The 17424-nt window shown below is 38.3% G+C and overlaps 2 protein-coding genes across 3 annotated transcripts in view; one reads left to right on the top strand and one right to left on the bottom strand.

Annotated features, from left to right (window-relative positions):
* LOC136842402 (uncharacterized) overlaps positions 1 to 17424 on the bottom strand; it is a 124177-nt gene that overhangs the window by 44105 nt on the left and 62648 nt on the right. The window lies entirely within an intron of this gene.
* Positions 913 to 15866, top strand: LOC136842398 (uncharacterized). Its single transcript, XM_067109653.1, is given in 9 exon segments — positions 913 to 1074; positions 3674 to 3763; positions 7185 to 7244; positions 7246 to 7329; positions 7660 to 7761; positions 9306 to 9470; positions 12193 to 12298; positions 13614 to 13849; positions 14509 to 15866. Coding segments are annotated over 9 exon segments (2178 nt in total). The 5' UTR covers positions 913 to 1050; the 3' UTR covers positions 15820 to 15866.

Raw genomic sequence — 17424 nt, 5'->3', positions numbered from 1 at the left:
CATCCTTATCTAACTTGACCTAGAACGCATTCCCCCTACCAGACTGGGGAGTACTCTTTTAATTTTTTAACTCATTTGTTACATTATTATCTTTATTTAGTAATCTAATTTATTTTTTCTTTTCTAATAACTGATCTCTTCTTTCTGTATTTCCTGTCATGTTCTGTTACTTCTTTCAAGTGAATACCGTATTCTTTGGAAGCTTGAATTTCAAGTTAATGGCTCCTGTGGGCTTGTTATGAACAAGGCTCACATTCTGAATAATGACAAGAATAATCCAGTATTTTTGTCAACGCTTTGAATAGGGTTACTCCTCAGTTATTTGTTTTCCTATTCGCACACTTTTCCCAGACGACCGATTTCAGAATAGACCTTGTCCGCACCAACAAACTTGTGCTATCCAAGCCATGTTCCTTGCTATATTTGCTAGGTTTTAATTTAGAAAAACCTGTATGTACTACGCAGCTCATAAACATGAAACGATACCTTTGACTACAATGAATGGTCCCCATAGGGGGGGTTGGTTTAGCGTTGTCAGTTCACCCCACATGGTGCACTGTAGGCATTACTTGAGGTTCTTTGTAGTGTCCTTTTGGCCCCTAGCTGTAACCCCTTTCATACCTTTTACTGTCCCCTCTTTCATAGCCTTCTAATTTACTTTCCACCCTCTCCTAACAGTTATTTTATTGTGCAACTGTGAGGTTTTCCTCTCTCGTTACGCCTTTAAAACCTTTTTACTCTTAATTTTTCTTTCAGCGCTGAATGACGTCAGAGGTCCCAGCATATGGTCTTTGGCCTGACTTTTATTTTCGAATTTCAGTGATCGTCTTACCGTGAATGACAGATATACGTGTTGGAAACGCCAGAAAGTTTTAAGAGTCTACCTTTTTGTGTTTTCACCCACAGCTTGGAACAATGAAGACTGCCGAATACAGTGGGAGGAGGGCGAAAAAGCTGTTGGGGAGCGGCTAGTGTTTGACGGCGTGCCGTTTTTCGTGTTGGGCACAAGATACCTTGGGTGCCAGTTTGGGAAACGAGAGTGACCAGAAGATGAGCATTTATTTGGATCTGAAGGTACGGTATGTTTAGATTCCTGTTGGATTGGTTTTTAACGCTGTATTCTGATTGGTTTGGGAGGGGGAACTCGCAGCCTCGTTGCAGGTTTATCATATGCGGTATTATTAGAGACATATGAAAAGTATTGGCAAGATTGGTACAGCAATGGATATTGAATCATGTGAGATACTGTATGTACATATGCCAATGAGTAAGGTACAGTACAGTATGTATGCAAAAGTACATATCACATCATGTGCCTAATTTCCATTACCAATTTTGCCAATACTGTACTTTTCATATTTCGTAATGTCACATATGAAAAGTATTGGGAAAATTGGTAATGGATATTAGGCACATGATGTGATATGTACTTTTGCCATTGAGTATGCACTTCAGTACGTTGCAGAGGTATCATATGCAGTATTAAAAAATATGAAAAATGTTGGCGAAATTGCTAATCGATGTTGAAGCATAAGTTACAGCCGACATATGTATGTTAGTGAGTATTAACTTTTGCAGTTCATCTGAACCTGATGTTTATCTCCCCCTTTGTATAGTGTTTGGGCCATTGAATTAATGCCTAATTATATTATTGTTTTAGCAGCAGATATCGAGGATCAATTGTGTAATTATCACTGGATCCATTGTTATATACTTTAGATGCCTTGAGGTGTAGATTTATTTTACAAAAACTTTTGCCATTGGCGTTTGGTGCCTTGTTTTATCTATAATCCAGTAGAAATGAGAATGAGAGGGAAAAAATGGACTTGATTGAAAGGAATGCTGGACTCAACTTTTGAAATTTCTGTATGGCCACATGGCTTATACTGTTCATTCAGTCATCAGAGCAACTTGTTTACCCACTTGCTGGTTTTGAAACATACTTTGTGACCGGGAATAAGTGGGTTTGAAGGAGACAAAGACATCCTTGTCTTCCTGCTCATACGGATTTTACAATAGATTTAAGTAACCAGAAGTATTGTTATTTTGTTTAGACTTAGGCACTAACATTTTACAGAATTAGGCACTAACCATTTTACAGAATCCAGTTTACGTGTCACTAACAATAACAGAGGTTAGATAATGAAGCAGTGTAATTTAGAATGATTATCAGTTGTGAGAAAGAGGTCCCATTTGATCAGCTAATAATGACAGAAGCAGTATCTTATTAGTATTAAGAATATGATCTTGTCGGGATTAATTCAACCCGTAGAGTGCTCTGTTAGCCACAGTCCATTATGTTTCTCCATAATTTCAGGGCCTGTGCTTTTGGTGCACAATGAGAGAAGTATTTCAGAGGCTGTTGAGTAATTGTTAGACGCGTATTCACGTTACATTCTAGTGGTCCAGTTGAGTACCCACTGCCATTTGAATGACCACAGGAAAGGACTCCCTTGTCCTTTTAGCCCTATGGGGTGCTGTGAATGCACCTTACGCTGTGCGCGGTGGGCATTACTTACGGTCCTTTGCAGCGTCATTTTGCCCCCTACCCACAGCCCCTTTCATTCCTTTTACTGTACCTCTGAATATATTCTCTTCCTTCTATCTTGCTTTCCAGCCTCTCCAAACAATTGTTTTGTAGTGCAACTGCAAACTTCCCCCCCCCCCTGTTGCACCCATAAAACCTTTTTAATCTCCGTTCCTTTTCATTGCAGAATGCCCCCTGTAGATCCCAGCACTTGGCCTTCAGCCTAAATGTTATATTCCATTCCATCCTTTGTCGTCTTAATTACAGAATTTTATTAAGAGCAGAAAGAATTTGGTGCCAGAAGGGGCTATTTTGGGTTCTGTCATCCCACGATGTGGCCCAGGCCAGTTCTCCAAAACTTATGCTCTCTCAGAACTGTGAGAAGGGGACTCCTTCATCGACAGATTGTCTTTTTGAAGTGGGATCTTCCTGTAATTTGCACCATTCTAATTGTATCCCTTCACAAGCCCATTGCTAAAGCGGTGTGGAATATCCTTGTTTGACGAGACAGCCTCGTAATAGCCTTTGCTTGGTTCAGAAGAATGAGAGAACTCTGGGGTATCTGCGCATACTTGTGAATGGGAACTTGAACATTTCTTAGTTCCAAAAAAAATTTTTTGTTTATTTATTTATTTGTTAATTTATCTGTTTTTCCAATAAGTGATGCCTTTGTGTATCTCCCATTACCTTTCAAATGAACACCATAATCTTTGGAAGCTAATAACTGATCTCCTCATTCCGTATCACCCATTAACTGCTGTTACATCTGTCAAATGAACACCATACTCTTTGGAAGCTTGAATTTCAAGTCCGTGCCCCCTGTGAGCTTGTTCCATATGAATACAGTTCATCATCTGAATGATGATAATAATTATAATCCCTGCTCTAGATTTAGTTAGGCACAATGAAAGGGGTACCTTCCTGTGCCCAATCCAGTCGTTCAAAGGTTCATGGTGGAAAGGAAATTTTCCTGGTCCAGGTTTAGTTTTTGCACAGCATTTTGAATACTTACGCAATGCTGTTTCTTAGGGTACCAACTTTGTTAGAAAGATACTGAATTGTGAAGGAATGGTTTTTATCTATATGACATAGGCATTTTATAAATTTCTTGAATTATATTGACTTTTTTTTCTTTTTTATTTTCAGGATTCTCCTTCTGGGCAGTGTGAGGCTAAACGAGAGAAATGTCCAGCAAAGATCATATTGAAGGAAGTGATCAAGTTCCCACATTATAAGGTATGGACTCTCTCTCTCTCTCTCTCTCTCTCTCTCTCTCTCTCTCTCTCTCTCTCTCTCTCTCTCTCTCTCTCTCTCTCTCTCTCTCTCTTGTCATACTCACCTATTTGTTCCTACACAAATACAAACCCTTGGTCCTTTACTTTTATGGGGAATACTTTCGACGAAGCTGAACTGGCCGCTAGAGACTTAACAAGGCATGTGTTGGTATTACTACCAGCCGGGAAGTTGGTTGGTAACAGTGGGAAACCCACGGTACCAACCTCCCGGCTTCGCGCATTCACTTTACTTTCCGGCCTCGTCTGATGCGGACGTGTCCTAGACCAGAAAGTAAAGTGAATGTGCGAATATTCTTTCCGGTTGGTTGTTACCAACCAACTTCCCGGCTGTTAGTAATACCAACACATGCCTTGTTAAGGGGAGCACGCTACATAGAAATAATGCTCCGATTTTTATGGAATTTTTATATGTTATACATATATATAAGGTGATGTTCCAGGAAAAATTTGAGAGTGATCGGATGATTATTTTGGTTTTATTAAAAAAATAAATAAAAAAATTAAAAATGATTCACCTCCTTCATTTTTAGAGCTATTGCAATGCGGCTTCATACACAGAAAGTATATCACAGTATGAAAAAAATAATGGGAAGAGTTTTTCTACTTTTCCTTTTTTTTTTTGGATTATAAGGCGAGGGGATTTTCCCCCAAATTTGTATAATTTGATTATCACTGGTTCCTCGTCAACCTAAGAAAAAATCTAGCCCCAAACAAATATTCGTCTTTCTTTCCTTTTCCAATGGTATATTTAACTTTAAAATTGGCCTAAAAATAAAAATGTAGTTTGTGTTTGAAGTGCAAAAAAAGTGAAAACTGAGAAAAAACGACCGTAAAGATCAACAAGTGGTTTTTTTGGCACTCGTGGAAAAAACTTACCTTAGAGCATTATTTTGGTTGATTTCTGGCTCCAGGTCACCCCCTTCCCTCTATAAAAGAGGTATTATTCGCTCGAGAGAGGTATCATCAAGTACCACCTGACTCATTGTTGCCTTGTTTGAAACTAAGAAACTAGAAGTTTAGTAGCCACCAGGCTGATATTCTCGACTCATTTTCAGTCGTTTTTTTCACTTGTTTGGTCTTTTTGGTCTTTGGAGTTTGATTTTCAAGCCTTTTTGTCTCTCGAATGAAGAACTTCTTCTATACTTTCACTTGTGCCAAACAGATGTGTTAGCAAGTTGAATTTCTCATAGCCAAAGTTGTGTTCAATTTCCTCAACATTTATCTCACTCAATTGATGGTGCTGAGATTTTCCATTGCTAATTCGCTTTGCTGGGGCACTAACTGTAAACCTACACGATTGGCACTTCATTAAAATATCAGTATCCCATCTATTGGCAGAGAATTCGACCTGAACTTTACCCCTGCAATTTCCTACCTTGCACCTAATACCCGACACTATTTTATCTAACCGAGATTTGATATAATGAACTTGTCATCATATACTCCCTTTTCATCATCCTTTATTCATTTCATCAACTGTGAGCGTATTTTTGAAGGTGAAAGTATATAGATTGTATTTAAAGTTACTGGATGTAAAAAGACAGCAAAAACACATGCAAATAGCGAAAAAATTGCTCAGAGTAAAAGTGTCCCACCACCCGCTTTCAACGTATGGTGGCAATCCTGTCTCCTACCACGCATTCACCAAGGAACAAGCCATTGTTGTTGCCAGACACTGCCAGACGTAGGAGATAAGGTGATATAAAAATCAAAATAATGAATAAATTAGGCGAATAAAGGAAAAAATGACAATAGTCATTAGGAGCCAAAACGTCAGCCCTACCTCACCGTGTGGGGCGAAGGCCCAAAACCCCATCAATTTTAATATTTCGAAAAAATGCTTTGGTCACGTGATAACTGTTGCTCATGTCTTACGGCCATTTAACCATTTTTTTAAATTTCAAAAATATTCATAAAAAATCTAAGAGTCGCTCCCTTAAGTCTTTAGCTTACCAGTTCAGCTCATTTTATTCCCCATGTAAGTAAAGGACCAAGAGTTTGTATTTTGAATCGTCAAATTCTTTTTTGCCCAAATTCCCAACTAGTCTAGGTATGCATCTGTACCATTTTCCCAGACTTCCTGGGTCCTCTTACCAACCTCCACCCATCCACTTCTGTACCTGCCACTTCTCTGACTAACTGTTCCTCATGCATTTTGGTCTCAGGCGTAAATTGGTGTAAATCTGTTTTCAAGTTGAAATACACCATTTTTCTTCCAGTTATTTGTTCGTAATTTAATCTTCCCTTTGCTCTGGCTGTGACTGTCAGCACTCTGTCATTACATATATAAGAATCTCTTTTATTTTCTTTGGTTTGACTCATGTTTTTGCCACATAGAGTAGTACAGGTTTTGTGTGTGCATAAATTGTCACTCTACTGTATTTATCATTAGTTTAGCAATCTCTTCACTTCATCCATACTATTGCATTTCTTTTCCTATTTTTCTATCAGCTGATTTCACAGCCCAGTGTCCCTGGCTAACAGAAATGTATACAGTATACTCTATTTAGCCTCGATGGCCGAATTGGTTAAGGCAGCAGCCTCGAACTTCTTAGAGGTCTGTGGCGCTGGTTCAACTCCGCAGCCGACCGGTCAGAGAGGCGGACTCTTTGCTATTCGTGTAGACACCCCTGGATTATGTATGTACAGTAATCAATGGATAGGTTTGCTTAAAAAGCAAGTGGGTGTTACAGACTATTACACACACAAACAAAGCCTCTCCAACATCTTCTAAAAACATAACTGACACCTCACTTGTCCCGACTATCGACCTCACCGCGTGACAACTCCTCGCTGCTGGGAGAAAGAGGACTGGTGAACTGGTACAATACATGTACACAATACCGGGGTCTAAGCAATGTCAGGCAGGGCAGCCGATCGGGACCACAAAGTCTACCCCAAAAGCCAAATCAAAATCCTTCAAAGAAGGCATCACGGCGACCCCATATAAAAATGGGAACAAGCTGGGAAGAAGAAGAAGAAAGTATATCTAATGTCTTGTACACACTTGCAACATAAAGAAATTACAAGAATTGTGAAATTCTGCTGTTTGTAATGGATGATGAATGTTTCTTGAGTTTTCCTGGAAAAATTAATACTGCGCAGTATTTGTGTAATGGACAACACAATTTAAGTTTCATGATTCATGATGAATAATTTTACTTCAGTAACCTGAGTAGTGCTCAGTTATACTTTGGGCACCCTTTAGGTCATTTGGTACGGTTGTCCAAATGGAGTAAATCTTCCAGGTTTAGTGGCACAAATGAAAACTGTGAAGGGTATCTGGATTAAATTGACTTCAGGACCTCATAAAACAATATTGTTTTGACTATTACAAACTTTATATATTTTTTTTTTTTCAGATTGATTCTAATACCAGTTATGAAAAGAAGAAATGGTCCAAGTTGGTAAGAGATGGCCTCTTGTAAGGGAACCGTAAAAACAGAACGCCGTATATATGTAGAATTACCTAAGTCAGACGCCCACGTTCACACAATTACTTGGAAGGTGTGTAGTGTTTGCTTAGCATTTGATTTTTAAGTTTTCGCTGTAGTTCACAGCAGTTTTAAATGTAATTTTTCATGTTCAGTATTTTGGTTTTTATGGTTGTGTAAGTACTGCGTAAAAGTATCTTTGACTTTTGAGTATTTTGGTTTTTATGGTTGTGTAAGTTCTGTGTATAAAGTATCTTTGATTTTTGAGTTATTTTGGCAGCACAGAAACTGAAATGCTGTCATACAGTATTCTGCATTATATCGTAACGTAGTTATTGGAACTGTATGTCAAGTATTTTGTTGATCTTGACAGGTAAGATTTTAATGTTTATATTTTCCACAGCAGACCAGTGGCATTGTCACTGCCATGCCAACACATTGCTTGGTGTGCAATGCCAGACTTTCTTCATCTACGAGAGCTACTGTATCCCTATTTTCAGATGGGGTAAGTTCTGCTTAAGAGTGAATTATTTTGTAATGATAAATCTGCATGCAACATTTATGCATGCAGTGTTATTATTGCTAAATATAAAAATACCACTGACTCACTCTTGTAGACTTTATTGGTACTGTTCGTTAGTATTTTTTCCTTCTGTGCATCACAGTTATTAAACCCAAGTCCAGAGGTCCACACTAGACCTTGGCATCCCTTTTAACACCTTTTCCACCTACAGGCTGCTGGGGGGGCTGGGTGGTTAATGGCACATGCTAGCATAAGGCAGGGTTAATCAAAATTGATTGGTGTTTTCAGCAGTAGTGAATTCTAAAGTTAGAGACTACAGTCAAACCAAAGTGCCAACTTAATTTACAATCTACCATCACTTGAGGAGCCAACAGCAGTCTTTCTTTTTATCACATTGTATCATTTATTTTCATCAGTTAGTCTGGGCTAGATATTGGGCATTTGTATGATTCATTTAGACAATTATCTAAATCATCCTTGTTTCTACCCTGTTACCTTAACAGTTTAATGTATATCAGTTAATTTACTGTTTTTTGTACTAGAGACTATCCTTTACTTTTCAAATTTCAATTCTGTCCTTCACTTTATGTCTTCAAGCGTAAACAGTGTCAAGCTGTTAACGCTTTCTGACTTGGTGTAAGGAAGACGTGGCAACGTTTCTGCCACATCGACACGATATCTCAACTTTGGTCAAGGTTTTATGAATCAGATCTGGGAAAAGTGGCAATGTTTAAAACGTACTACATGTTCGTAGTCTTTTACTACACCACTGTGTTATTCTGTTATACAGCAGTTTAAACACTTAAATACCCATGTGAAGAATCAAGCATTTGCCAACTAGACTCTGTTACTGTTGTACATGAGATTAAGATTAACCCCCCCCCCTCACACCAGCACCAAGCGTGTCTTAACGTCTTGCTTGTTGAAATATCAGTTTGGAGGGATACAACAAGAATCAGTTTCCTTTTTTGTAAGACCTGTAATTGTTCACTTGTTTGGAAATGAAGAATACAGAAGTATAGTTTAGGTAAGGGGGAAAACTGGTTTTTATGTGATTCATGCAGTGCTGTATTCTTGTGGATGAAATTTTAGTCTTAAACTCTTCCTGAAATTGCATTTTAAATTGGCAGCTTTTCAAAGTCAAGTGGGACTCGTACATAGTTATTGTGGATGGATTTATAACTTGGAAAGCAGAATTTCTTAGTGTACGCATCGTTGTTATGGAGTGGGACAACCACGCCAAAGAATTTAAGTGCCAATTGTCAAGGAACATAAGTATTGACAACCTCAGGAAAAGTATAGTTCCTTACGTATTAGTGTTTACAAAATGTTTGATACTCTTAGTTCACAGACGCTATTTCTCATTGAGTGAGAAGTATATTTACCCTGTGACCTTATTCCTATTTACAAAATTTATCATGTTTATAGTTTGCATACTCCTGTTCCTCATCAGGTTGCATATCTGGTTCTTTGTGTATTTGTGCTCGCAAAATGCTTCAGAATTTTATTTAAGCATTTCTCCACAGGTTAGGACATCCCACCGTCAGCTGGAGGTAGCGTCTGTCTTGAGCAGCATCGTGAACCAAGAATTAGTTGCCAGCGATTTACATTCCACTATGATCTGTAGCAAGTGTTTCAACCTGATTGATGACATCGATGCTCTGGAGGAGCAGTTGTCGAGTAAAAAGCAGGTGAGTTATTGCTTATAGGAGAGCCACGTCTTGGGTAACCGAGTGGCATTTATTTCTACATCGAACTTTTAATGGATATATTCCTGTAGGGAAGGTAGTGCTGTCATCACACAGTTCACTGTAGGCATTACTTAAGGTTCCATGCAGCATTCCTTCGTCCCCAAGCTTCAACCCTTTTCATTCCTTTTACTATACCTCCATTCTTACTCTCTTTCTTCCATCTTTCTTTCCACCCTCTCCTAATCGTTGTTTTATAGTGCAACTGCAAGCTTTTCGTCCTGTTACACCTTTAAAACCTTTACACTCTTAATTTCCTTCTCAGTGTTAATTGACATCATAGGTCCCATTGCTTTGCCTGTGGTCTGAATTTTATATCTCATTCCTGTAAGGGATATATGCCTCTTCCTTAGTGTGGACACAGCTGTACTCTGAACTCTGAATGTTGTCTGTCTTCCAAGACCTGTTTCCTTTATATTTACTAAATAAGGTTACTGTATTCCACCGAGTTTACACCACAACCTCAGTGTTTGAGATTGTGTTGTTGAAGTTACGGATTGTGCTCCTGAGTTTTAGTGGTAACAGAGCACATGTCTGTTGCAAAACTGTGGAAATCTGTTCTTGTTTTCCCCCATTGACTTGTCATCCAATCCATAGGCCTGTTGTGTGACGATTCAGCTTCTAACCAAGAATGAATCTCAAGCCTGGGAAACAAATCCCTCGAAGAACTTTCCGCAGTCTCCAACATTTTCAGCTTGTTCTGTTTATAAGCTTTAAGGAGTTTTAACATATTAGTCTTGTTTTATTCCCGTGGGGGGTTAGTGCCATCAGTGCACCTTACCTGGTGCACTGTAGGTTCTCTGCAGCATCCCTTTGACCCCTAGCTGCAGCCCCTTTCATTCCTTTTACTATACCTTTGTTCATATTCTCTTTCTTCCAACTTTCTTTCCACCCTTTTGTGACAATTTTTTCGTAGTGGAGCTTGAAGGTTTTCTTCCTGTTACACCTTTCAGACCTTTTACACTCAATTCCCATTTCGGTGTGTAATGACCTCACGGGTACCAGCGCATGGCCTTTGGGCTGAATTTCGTATTCCATTCCATTCCAGTTGTATGTACTAGATCATTTGTAGATAAGTTGAGTGTTGATACAGCAACAACAATAATAGTTACTAGTTGTAGTAATTATCATTGCTGTTATTATTCAGGGTGAAAACCTATCGTAATAGTAATGTGTTGTAGATATTCTAGTAGAACATACCACAGCTGTAATCTTGACCAGTGCATTGTTAACGCAATTTTAAGGATATTTTTTCTTGTATGATCATGCTATATACTATTATTATTATTATTATTATTATTATTATTATTATTATTATTATGGAAAAAGACCATCTTACAAGTAAACTTTTTAATAAAGAATGGCTGGCTGGATGCCATTGAGCTTATATTGCAGTTTCTCAAATGAATTGTCGGATGAATCATTCTGCTCCTAGGAAGAGCCCCCCCCTCCCTCCCTGGGTTTTGACAGTCAACCAAAACGGCTGAAAATCTCCGTAAGCCCTCTTGTGGGTACTAATACAGGCAGTTCCCGGTTTATGACGGGAGTTCCGTTTTTACGCTTAGTCGTAAACCGAAAAATCGTTGAAAATCGTCAAAACTCCTAAGAAAATTTTACTTTTAATGCTTTGGGTGTATTGAAAATGATGTAAACTGCATTTTTATTGAGTTTTTCATTAAAAAAACTCCAAATTTTGAATATTCTGCCGTTTTGGAGCCATATTTCTTCTGTTGGATCGGCATACAACGCATCATAACCCCGAACATGCGTCGTAAACCGGGAAATAATTTCTGATGAATATATTTGAAAAACGTCGTAACCTCGGAACTTTGTAAGCCGGACCCGTCTTGAACTGTGGACTGCATATATGGCATAATTGTACCCCTGGCTTCATTCGCCTTAATGTAAGTGGTAGGGAGACTCACCAGAACGTTAAGGAATAAGTGAACTTTGGACTTACGTAATTGACCTGCTCCTATATAGCAACTCATTCGAGACATTGAGAAACTGAAGTATAAACTTAGTGGCATCCAGATGGCTTATTTTTTTAATGAATGTTATTATTATTATTAATATTATTATTTGAAGGAAATAGGCCCTCTCTTAAACAGGTCTTATTGAAAAGGATGGCTGTATTATGCGAATTTATCTTATACAGGATCTTTCCTATTTTCCTGATAATTCACTTTTCAGGCTCAGCGATGTTGGTCAGCAACTGGCCAACATTCATATTGGAAAAAGGAGTGTGTGGAATGCAGTCAGTCTTTTATTGAAATATTCAGTCAGAAATCCGTGGAATCTGATTGAATACTTAAATAAAAGACTTCCCATTTCCACACACTATCCTTTTTCCAATATGAATATTGGCCAGTTGCTGACCAACATCGCTGAGCCTGAAAAGCGAATTATAAGGAAAAATTTGCTTAATACAGCTATCCTTTTCAATATTATTATTATTAATTATCATTATTATAATCAGAGTGATGATAGAGAGTAACAGAGGCATTCGTACTTATTTACAGTAACTGCAGATACACAACAGGATTGCAGGTATAGAACAGGGTGGATGATGACTGGTTGCCAATAGTTACTGTTTCGTATGTATTTGTTAATCAGATAAGTTGTTTTTCTCCAAGTTGTATTCACATGTGCTTGTCTTTTTCAGCATGTGATGGATAAATTTGAAAGGACAATGGTAGAAGTGAATGGAAAAGCAGAATTGAACGAGGATGCAGGGGATGAATTAGACAATCAGGACGATCAGCCATACGGTAAAGGGACTTTGTTTGTTATCCATTTTAATACTTGAATATGAATAGCGAATTTGCCGTATTTAATCTCATTCATTAACAGATCTATGAACCCCGTAAAACTTTTTCCCCCCGAGGGCGGGTAGTACCATCAGTGCACCTAATGACGTGCGCTGTAGGCATTACTTAAGGTTCTTTGCAGCTTCCCTTCGGCCCTTAGCTGCAACACCTTTCATTCCTTTTTACTGTACCTCCATTCATGTTCTCTGTCTTCTATATTACTCTCCTAACAATTGTTTCTTTGTGCAACTGCGAGGTTTTCCTCCTGTTACACCTTTCGGACCTTTTCACAGTCAATTTCTGTCTCAGTGCTGAAGACCTCGTAGGTCCCAGAGCTTGGCATTTGGCCTAAATTCTATAATCTACTCTATTCTATAAATTTTTTTTCTAATTTAAAGAAACTGATTGCCTTGAAATCACGTATTTGATGCTTGTATGGTTCCCAGATACAAATATCTTCGCATACAGAAAAATCAACCTTGTTGTCTCCTTTGTGAAATGGTTACTGACAATTGTTTTCCTGCTTCTGTTGAAAGCCTGAGACAAGTTGAAGATTGAGTGGAAATTGGCAAATAATCTTGATGTAATATTTCACATTATGATTTTTTGAAAAGAGGATTCTATTCTCATAGCCACTATTGAGAAATCAGTGTCAGAACATTGTAGAAGCTCAATAGAGATACTTACCACAGTTAATTTCAAGGTGTATAGGGACTTTAATTTTATTAGCTAGGCTTTATCATAAAATTGGAAGTATATACATGTAAAATATTTCAACCAATTATTTGTTTCCCTTATATTTTTTAAGGAGACATCATTAAACTTTGCTTATTCATGATTAAATAAAAATGAAAAGATGCATTTTTTTGGAAATGTTCTTAAAGGAGACACCATTAAATTTTGCTTATTCATGAGCAAATAAAAATGAAAAGATGCATTTTTTGGAAATGTTCTTAAAGGAGACACCATTAAACTCTGCTTATTCATGAGTAAATAAAAATGAAAAGATGCATTTTTGGAAATGTTCTTAAAGGAGACACCATTAAACTCTGCTTATTCATGAGTAAATAAAAATGAAAAGATGCATTTTTTGGAAATGTTCTTAAAGGAGACACCATTAAACTCTGCTTATTCATGAGTAAATAAATATGAAAAGATGCATTTTTGGAAATGTTCTTAAAGTGTAAATGATTATTTTAAAGTGTTCGTACTCTTACTGCCAACCATTTGTGTGTTTGTTTGTATTGTGACCTGGATCCATTTCATACATTTGTAGGAAAGCGACCTCGTGTCGAACGGAAAAGAGGCAGACCGCCTGGCCGAAGTCGAGGGAGAGGACCGTATAGGTCTCGTGGGAGGCCAAGAACCAGTGGCCTCCAGAAGTCTCAGAGCAGCAGAAGTGTTGTTAAAATAGAGGTTGATCAGGACAAACTCGAGGACTTGACAGCAACTTATGTCACAGAAGTCACATCTCCACCTTCCTTAAAGACCATTAAGAAGGAAGATATAATGGCAAGTATTTCTTCAGAACTTTGTGTTTACATGTGTATTCCATCATGGGAGCTGCTGCTTAATGATCTTTTTATATTGTTCATTGGTTATAAACATATCAACCTAAAGATATTTCACCAAATCTGACTTGTAATTTAAATCCAGTCAGGATGTTAGTTTGATAGGTTGCTGAGAAGTCTTCCATGCATCCAATTATTGTTTGTTGAAATCACTATGAAAATTGGAAATACCATACTGCTACAAACGTTTTTTCACTTATCTTTGTTTGTTGAAATCACTATGAAAATTGGAAATACCATACTGCTAGAAACGTTTTTTCACTTATCTTTTGATCCATAGAAGAATCATGAGTGGTACATACTGTAGCTATTGACTGACTTGTGAAAGGGTTAGGCCATGGACGGATACTTTGTTATTTATGTTTGATTGAGGTCGTAAAAAATAATAATTTGCAAAATGTCTTTTCAAGTTGTATGATATTCAGCAGTTATACAAGTTGGATCGGCATACTTGTGATGAGTGGTTCGGTTTGAATTACCAATGCAATTCTTCATTTTTACAATGAATTCATTGACTTTGCACTTAATAAATTAAACCCTACTTTTAATTCTTGTTGCTCTTTAGCTCCATTTTTATAGGTTCTCAATTTGCCTTTCCAGAATGACTTGGAGTCTTCCATAGAGCATGAGGATTGCATGAATGAAGAGGAGGAAACTGAAGGCATTGTTGCTGTGGTTGGACCTTCGGGAGAAAACATGGTGGAACAAGTGTCCGTGGAATTGCAAGGAGACGTCTTAGAGGTTGTGGGAGAAGTGTTGGAGGAAGAGAAGAAGCAAAACAAGATGTTTTCTTGCTCAGAGTGCGACAAGCAGTTTCTCTCCAAAGCTGCAGTTCGTAACCACATCAAGGTCCACAGTCACCTCGATTCTTACGATTGCCTGGACTGTGAAAAATCCTTTTCTACCAAGTATAATCTCCAAGCGCATTTAAAGACTCACGAAAATCGCGAGAAGATTCACGAATGCAAGGCGTGTGGGAAATCATTTTATACTACTTATCAGTTGTCCACTCACCTGAAGTCTCATGCTGGTCACAGAAACTTTGTGTGTGATGTTTGTGGAAAGTCTTTGTCCACTCAGAAGACCCTGGAACTTCATGCCCTCACCCACTCAGGGGAAAAGCCATTCCAATGTGAAATTTGTGGGGCAACTTTCAGACAGAGGAGTAATCTGCACACCCACATAAAAGCGACGCATTACCAAGAGAAGAACCATCACTGTCACATATGCCAGAAATCTTTTGTCAGGAAGAGGTTACTTGTGTATCACATGAACAGCATACACACAGGTGAGAGGCCTTACAAATGTGAACTCTGTTCTGCCACTTTCGTGTATCCTCACTATTACAAGAGACATTTGAGGAAGCACACTGGAGACAAGCCTCACAAATGTCACGTCTGTTCAAAGCAGTTCACCTCCAGAGAGAACCGCAACTCGCACCTCTTCACCCATTCAAACAAACGGCCGTACGAATGCAAGATTTGTGGCGCTGGTTTCATGCGCAAGCCTTTGTGCGTGACCCATGTGGCTGCCCATGGCTCAGGGGGTGCTCCGGAGGAGTACATAGTATTCAATTCACCAAGCATGATGTTGACTGCGGCTCCACAAGCGAGCCTGCCTGAGGAAACCTTAATACTCCCGGACGACACAGAGCCTGAGCGTACAGTACAAACTGTGAGGATGGTTGGAGGAACTGTCACGCAAGAGGCAGGGGATGAAACCGCGCAGATATACACGATGCGAGATGATAAGGTAGTGAAGGTGATGTCAAGATCTGGCTACATCATTGAGGCTGAAGATAACACCCGCTATGTCATTCATACCACCGATCGGGGCAGAGATGAACACATGGATCATTTCTTTGCTGCTATACAAGGCCAAGTTGTTGAAGTACGGACTGAAGACTTTTAGTCATGTTTACATATCATTAGGATGTCCAATAAACAAACATTTATTTGTAGAGTTTTTTCTTTTATCCTTTTCATAGTTTTTAAGTTTCCTTTTTCGGTGTTCATTATGAAATCAATGCGCGGACGAGTGAGTGTATTCATTTTTTATTTATATTCTGTGCCAGAATCTTTCAGTCACTGATTTTCCAGAGGCTCATGGGTATCATTTAATGAAGAGTTCAGTTTTAGTTGAGATAAGGTATGCTGATACCAGATTTTACTCAAAATTTAAGTTTAATTTTTATGAACAGTTAAAAAGTGTATGAATGTAAGATACTAGTCTTATTTTATTTTGTATATATTCTTGGCTGTTATTGCCATGGAGTAAAATTTTTTGTATTCCCAAAACTATTCAAACTGATGATGAATGCTCCTACAGAATGAATAATGTGCCCATAAATAAAAGGTGGGAATGAAAACAAAGAGAAATTAACAAACAAAATACTTATATCGCTTCAAAAAAGTTAAGGCAAGTTCAATAGCACGTGATTTTCGAGCCGTTAGCGTGCACTAGTTTTCAAAATGAAGGCACCAAACCCTACAATGAATGGTTTCTGTTGAATTAGTTAAAATTTTAGAGGGGTATTGCCAGCAGTGGACCTCATGCAATGCACTGTGGGCATTACTTAGGGGTCTTTGCAGTGTCCCTTCAGCTCCTAGCTGCAATCCCTTCATTCCTTTTATTATACCTCCATTCACGTTCTCCTTCCTTTTAATTTCCACCCTTTCCTAACAGTTGTTTCATAGTGCAACTGCGAGGTTTTTCTCATTTTACACCTTTAAAACATCTTTCCTTTCGATTCCCTTTTCAGCACTGAATGACCACGTAGATCCCAGTGCCTGAGCTTTGGCCTAAATTTTATATTCCATTTCACATGGAGATTTTAAGCAAGCGATCCATTTTTTACATCAGAAATAAATGGCAAGCTAGCTGGAACAGTTTAACTGATAATCTTAAGTTGAAGGCCTGCTGGCCTTACATTAAGAAATAGCAATTTCAAATCACCTTGCCATGAAGACTGCATAAATTTAACGAGGCTATGCATTGGAGATACATCACCAACAGGTATTCATTACAAGTGGAGGTGGGAGACAGGTCCCAGTGTGTAACTCGAGTCAAAAAGATCTAACATCAAAGCATACTTTATTTGACTATCCTCTTTAATCAAGAGAAAAGCTTCCTCTGAGTATGGCAAGTCCATGAGTGAGGTACTCTGCAGTGAATGTAATTTTTTAAAATTTTGTATAGATGTTCCTACTCACTTTTAAAGTACTGAATGGATAAAAGTGCTCCCAGATTCAATTTGGTCTAGTGGTATTGAACATAATTACCTTCTTTGGTTATGATACAGAAACACAGAATAACCTTGTCTACAAGTCCAAGATCACAGTGTTGGTGCTGACAACCCGACACAGAGCAAAATTGCTACTCCAGTAACAGCAGAATAAGAGAGCTGAATCATAAAGCACTGCGACCATCACTGCAGCTACGGAAAGCACTGAATAATATTTAGATATCTGGAAGCACTGGATCACATTCAGAGCCATTAAGTCTAGTGTTCTAAGT

The sequence above is a fragment of the Macrobrachium rosenbergii genome, chromosome 10 (assembly GCF_040412425.1).
Source record: "Macrobrachium rosenbergii isolate ZJJX-2024 chromosome 10, ASM4041242v1, whole genome shotgun sequence".
Classification (NCBI taxonomy): domain Eukaryota; kingdom Metazoa; phylum Arthropoda; class Malacostraca; order Decapoda; family Palaemonidae; genus Macrobrachium; species Macrobrachium rosenbergii.
This window is presented reverse-complemented; position numbering and strand designations above follow the sequence as displayed.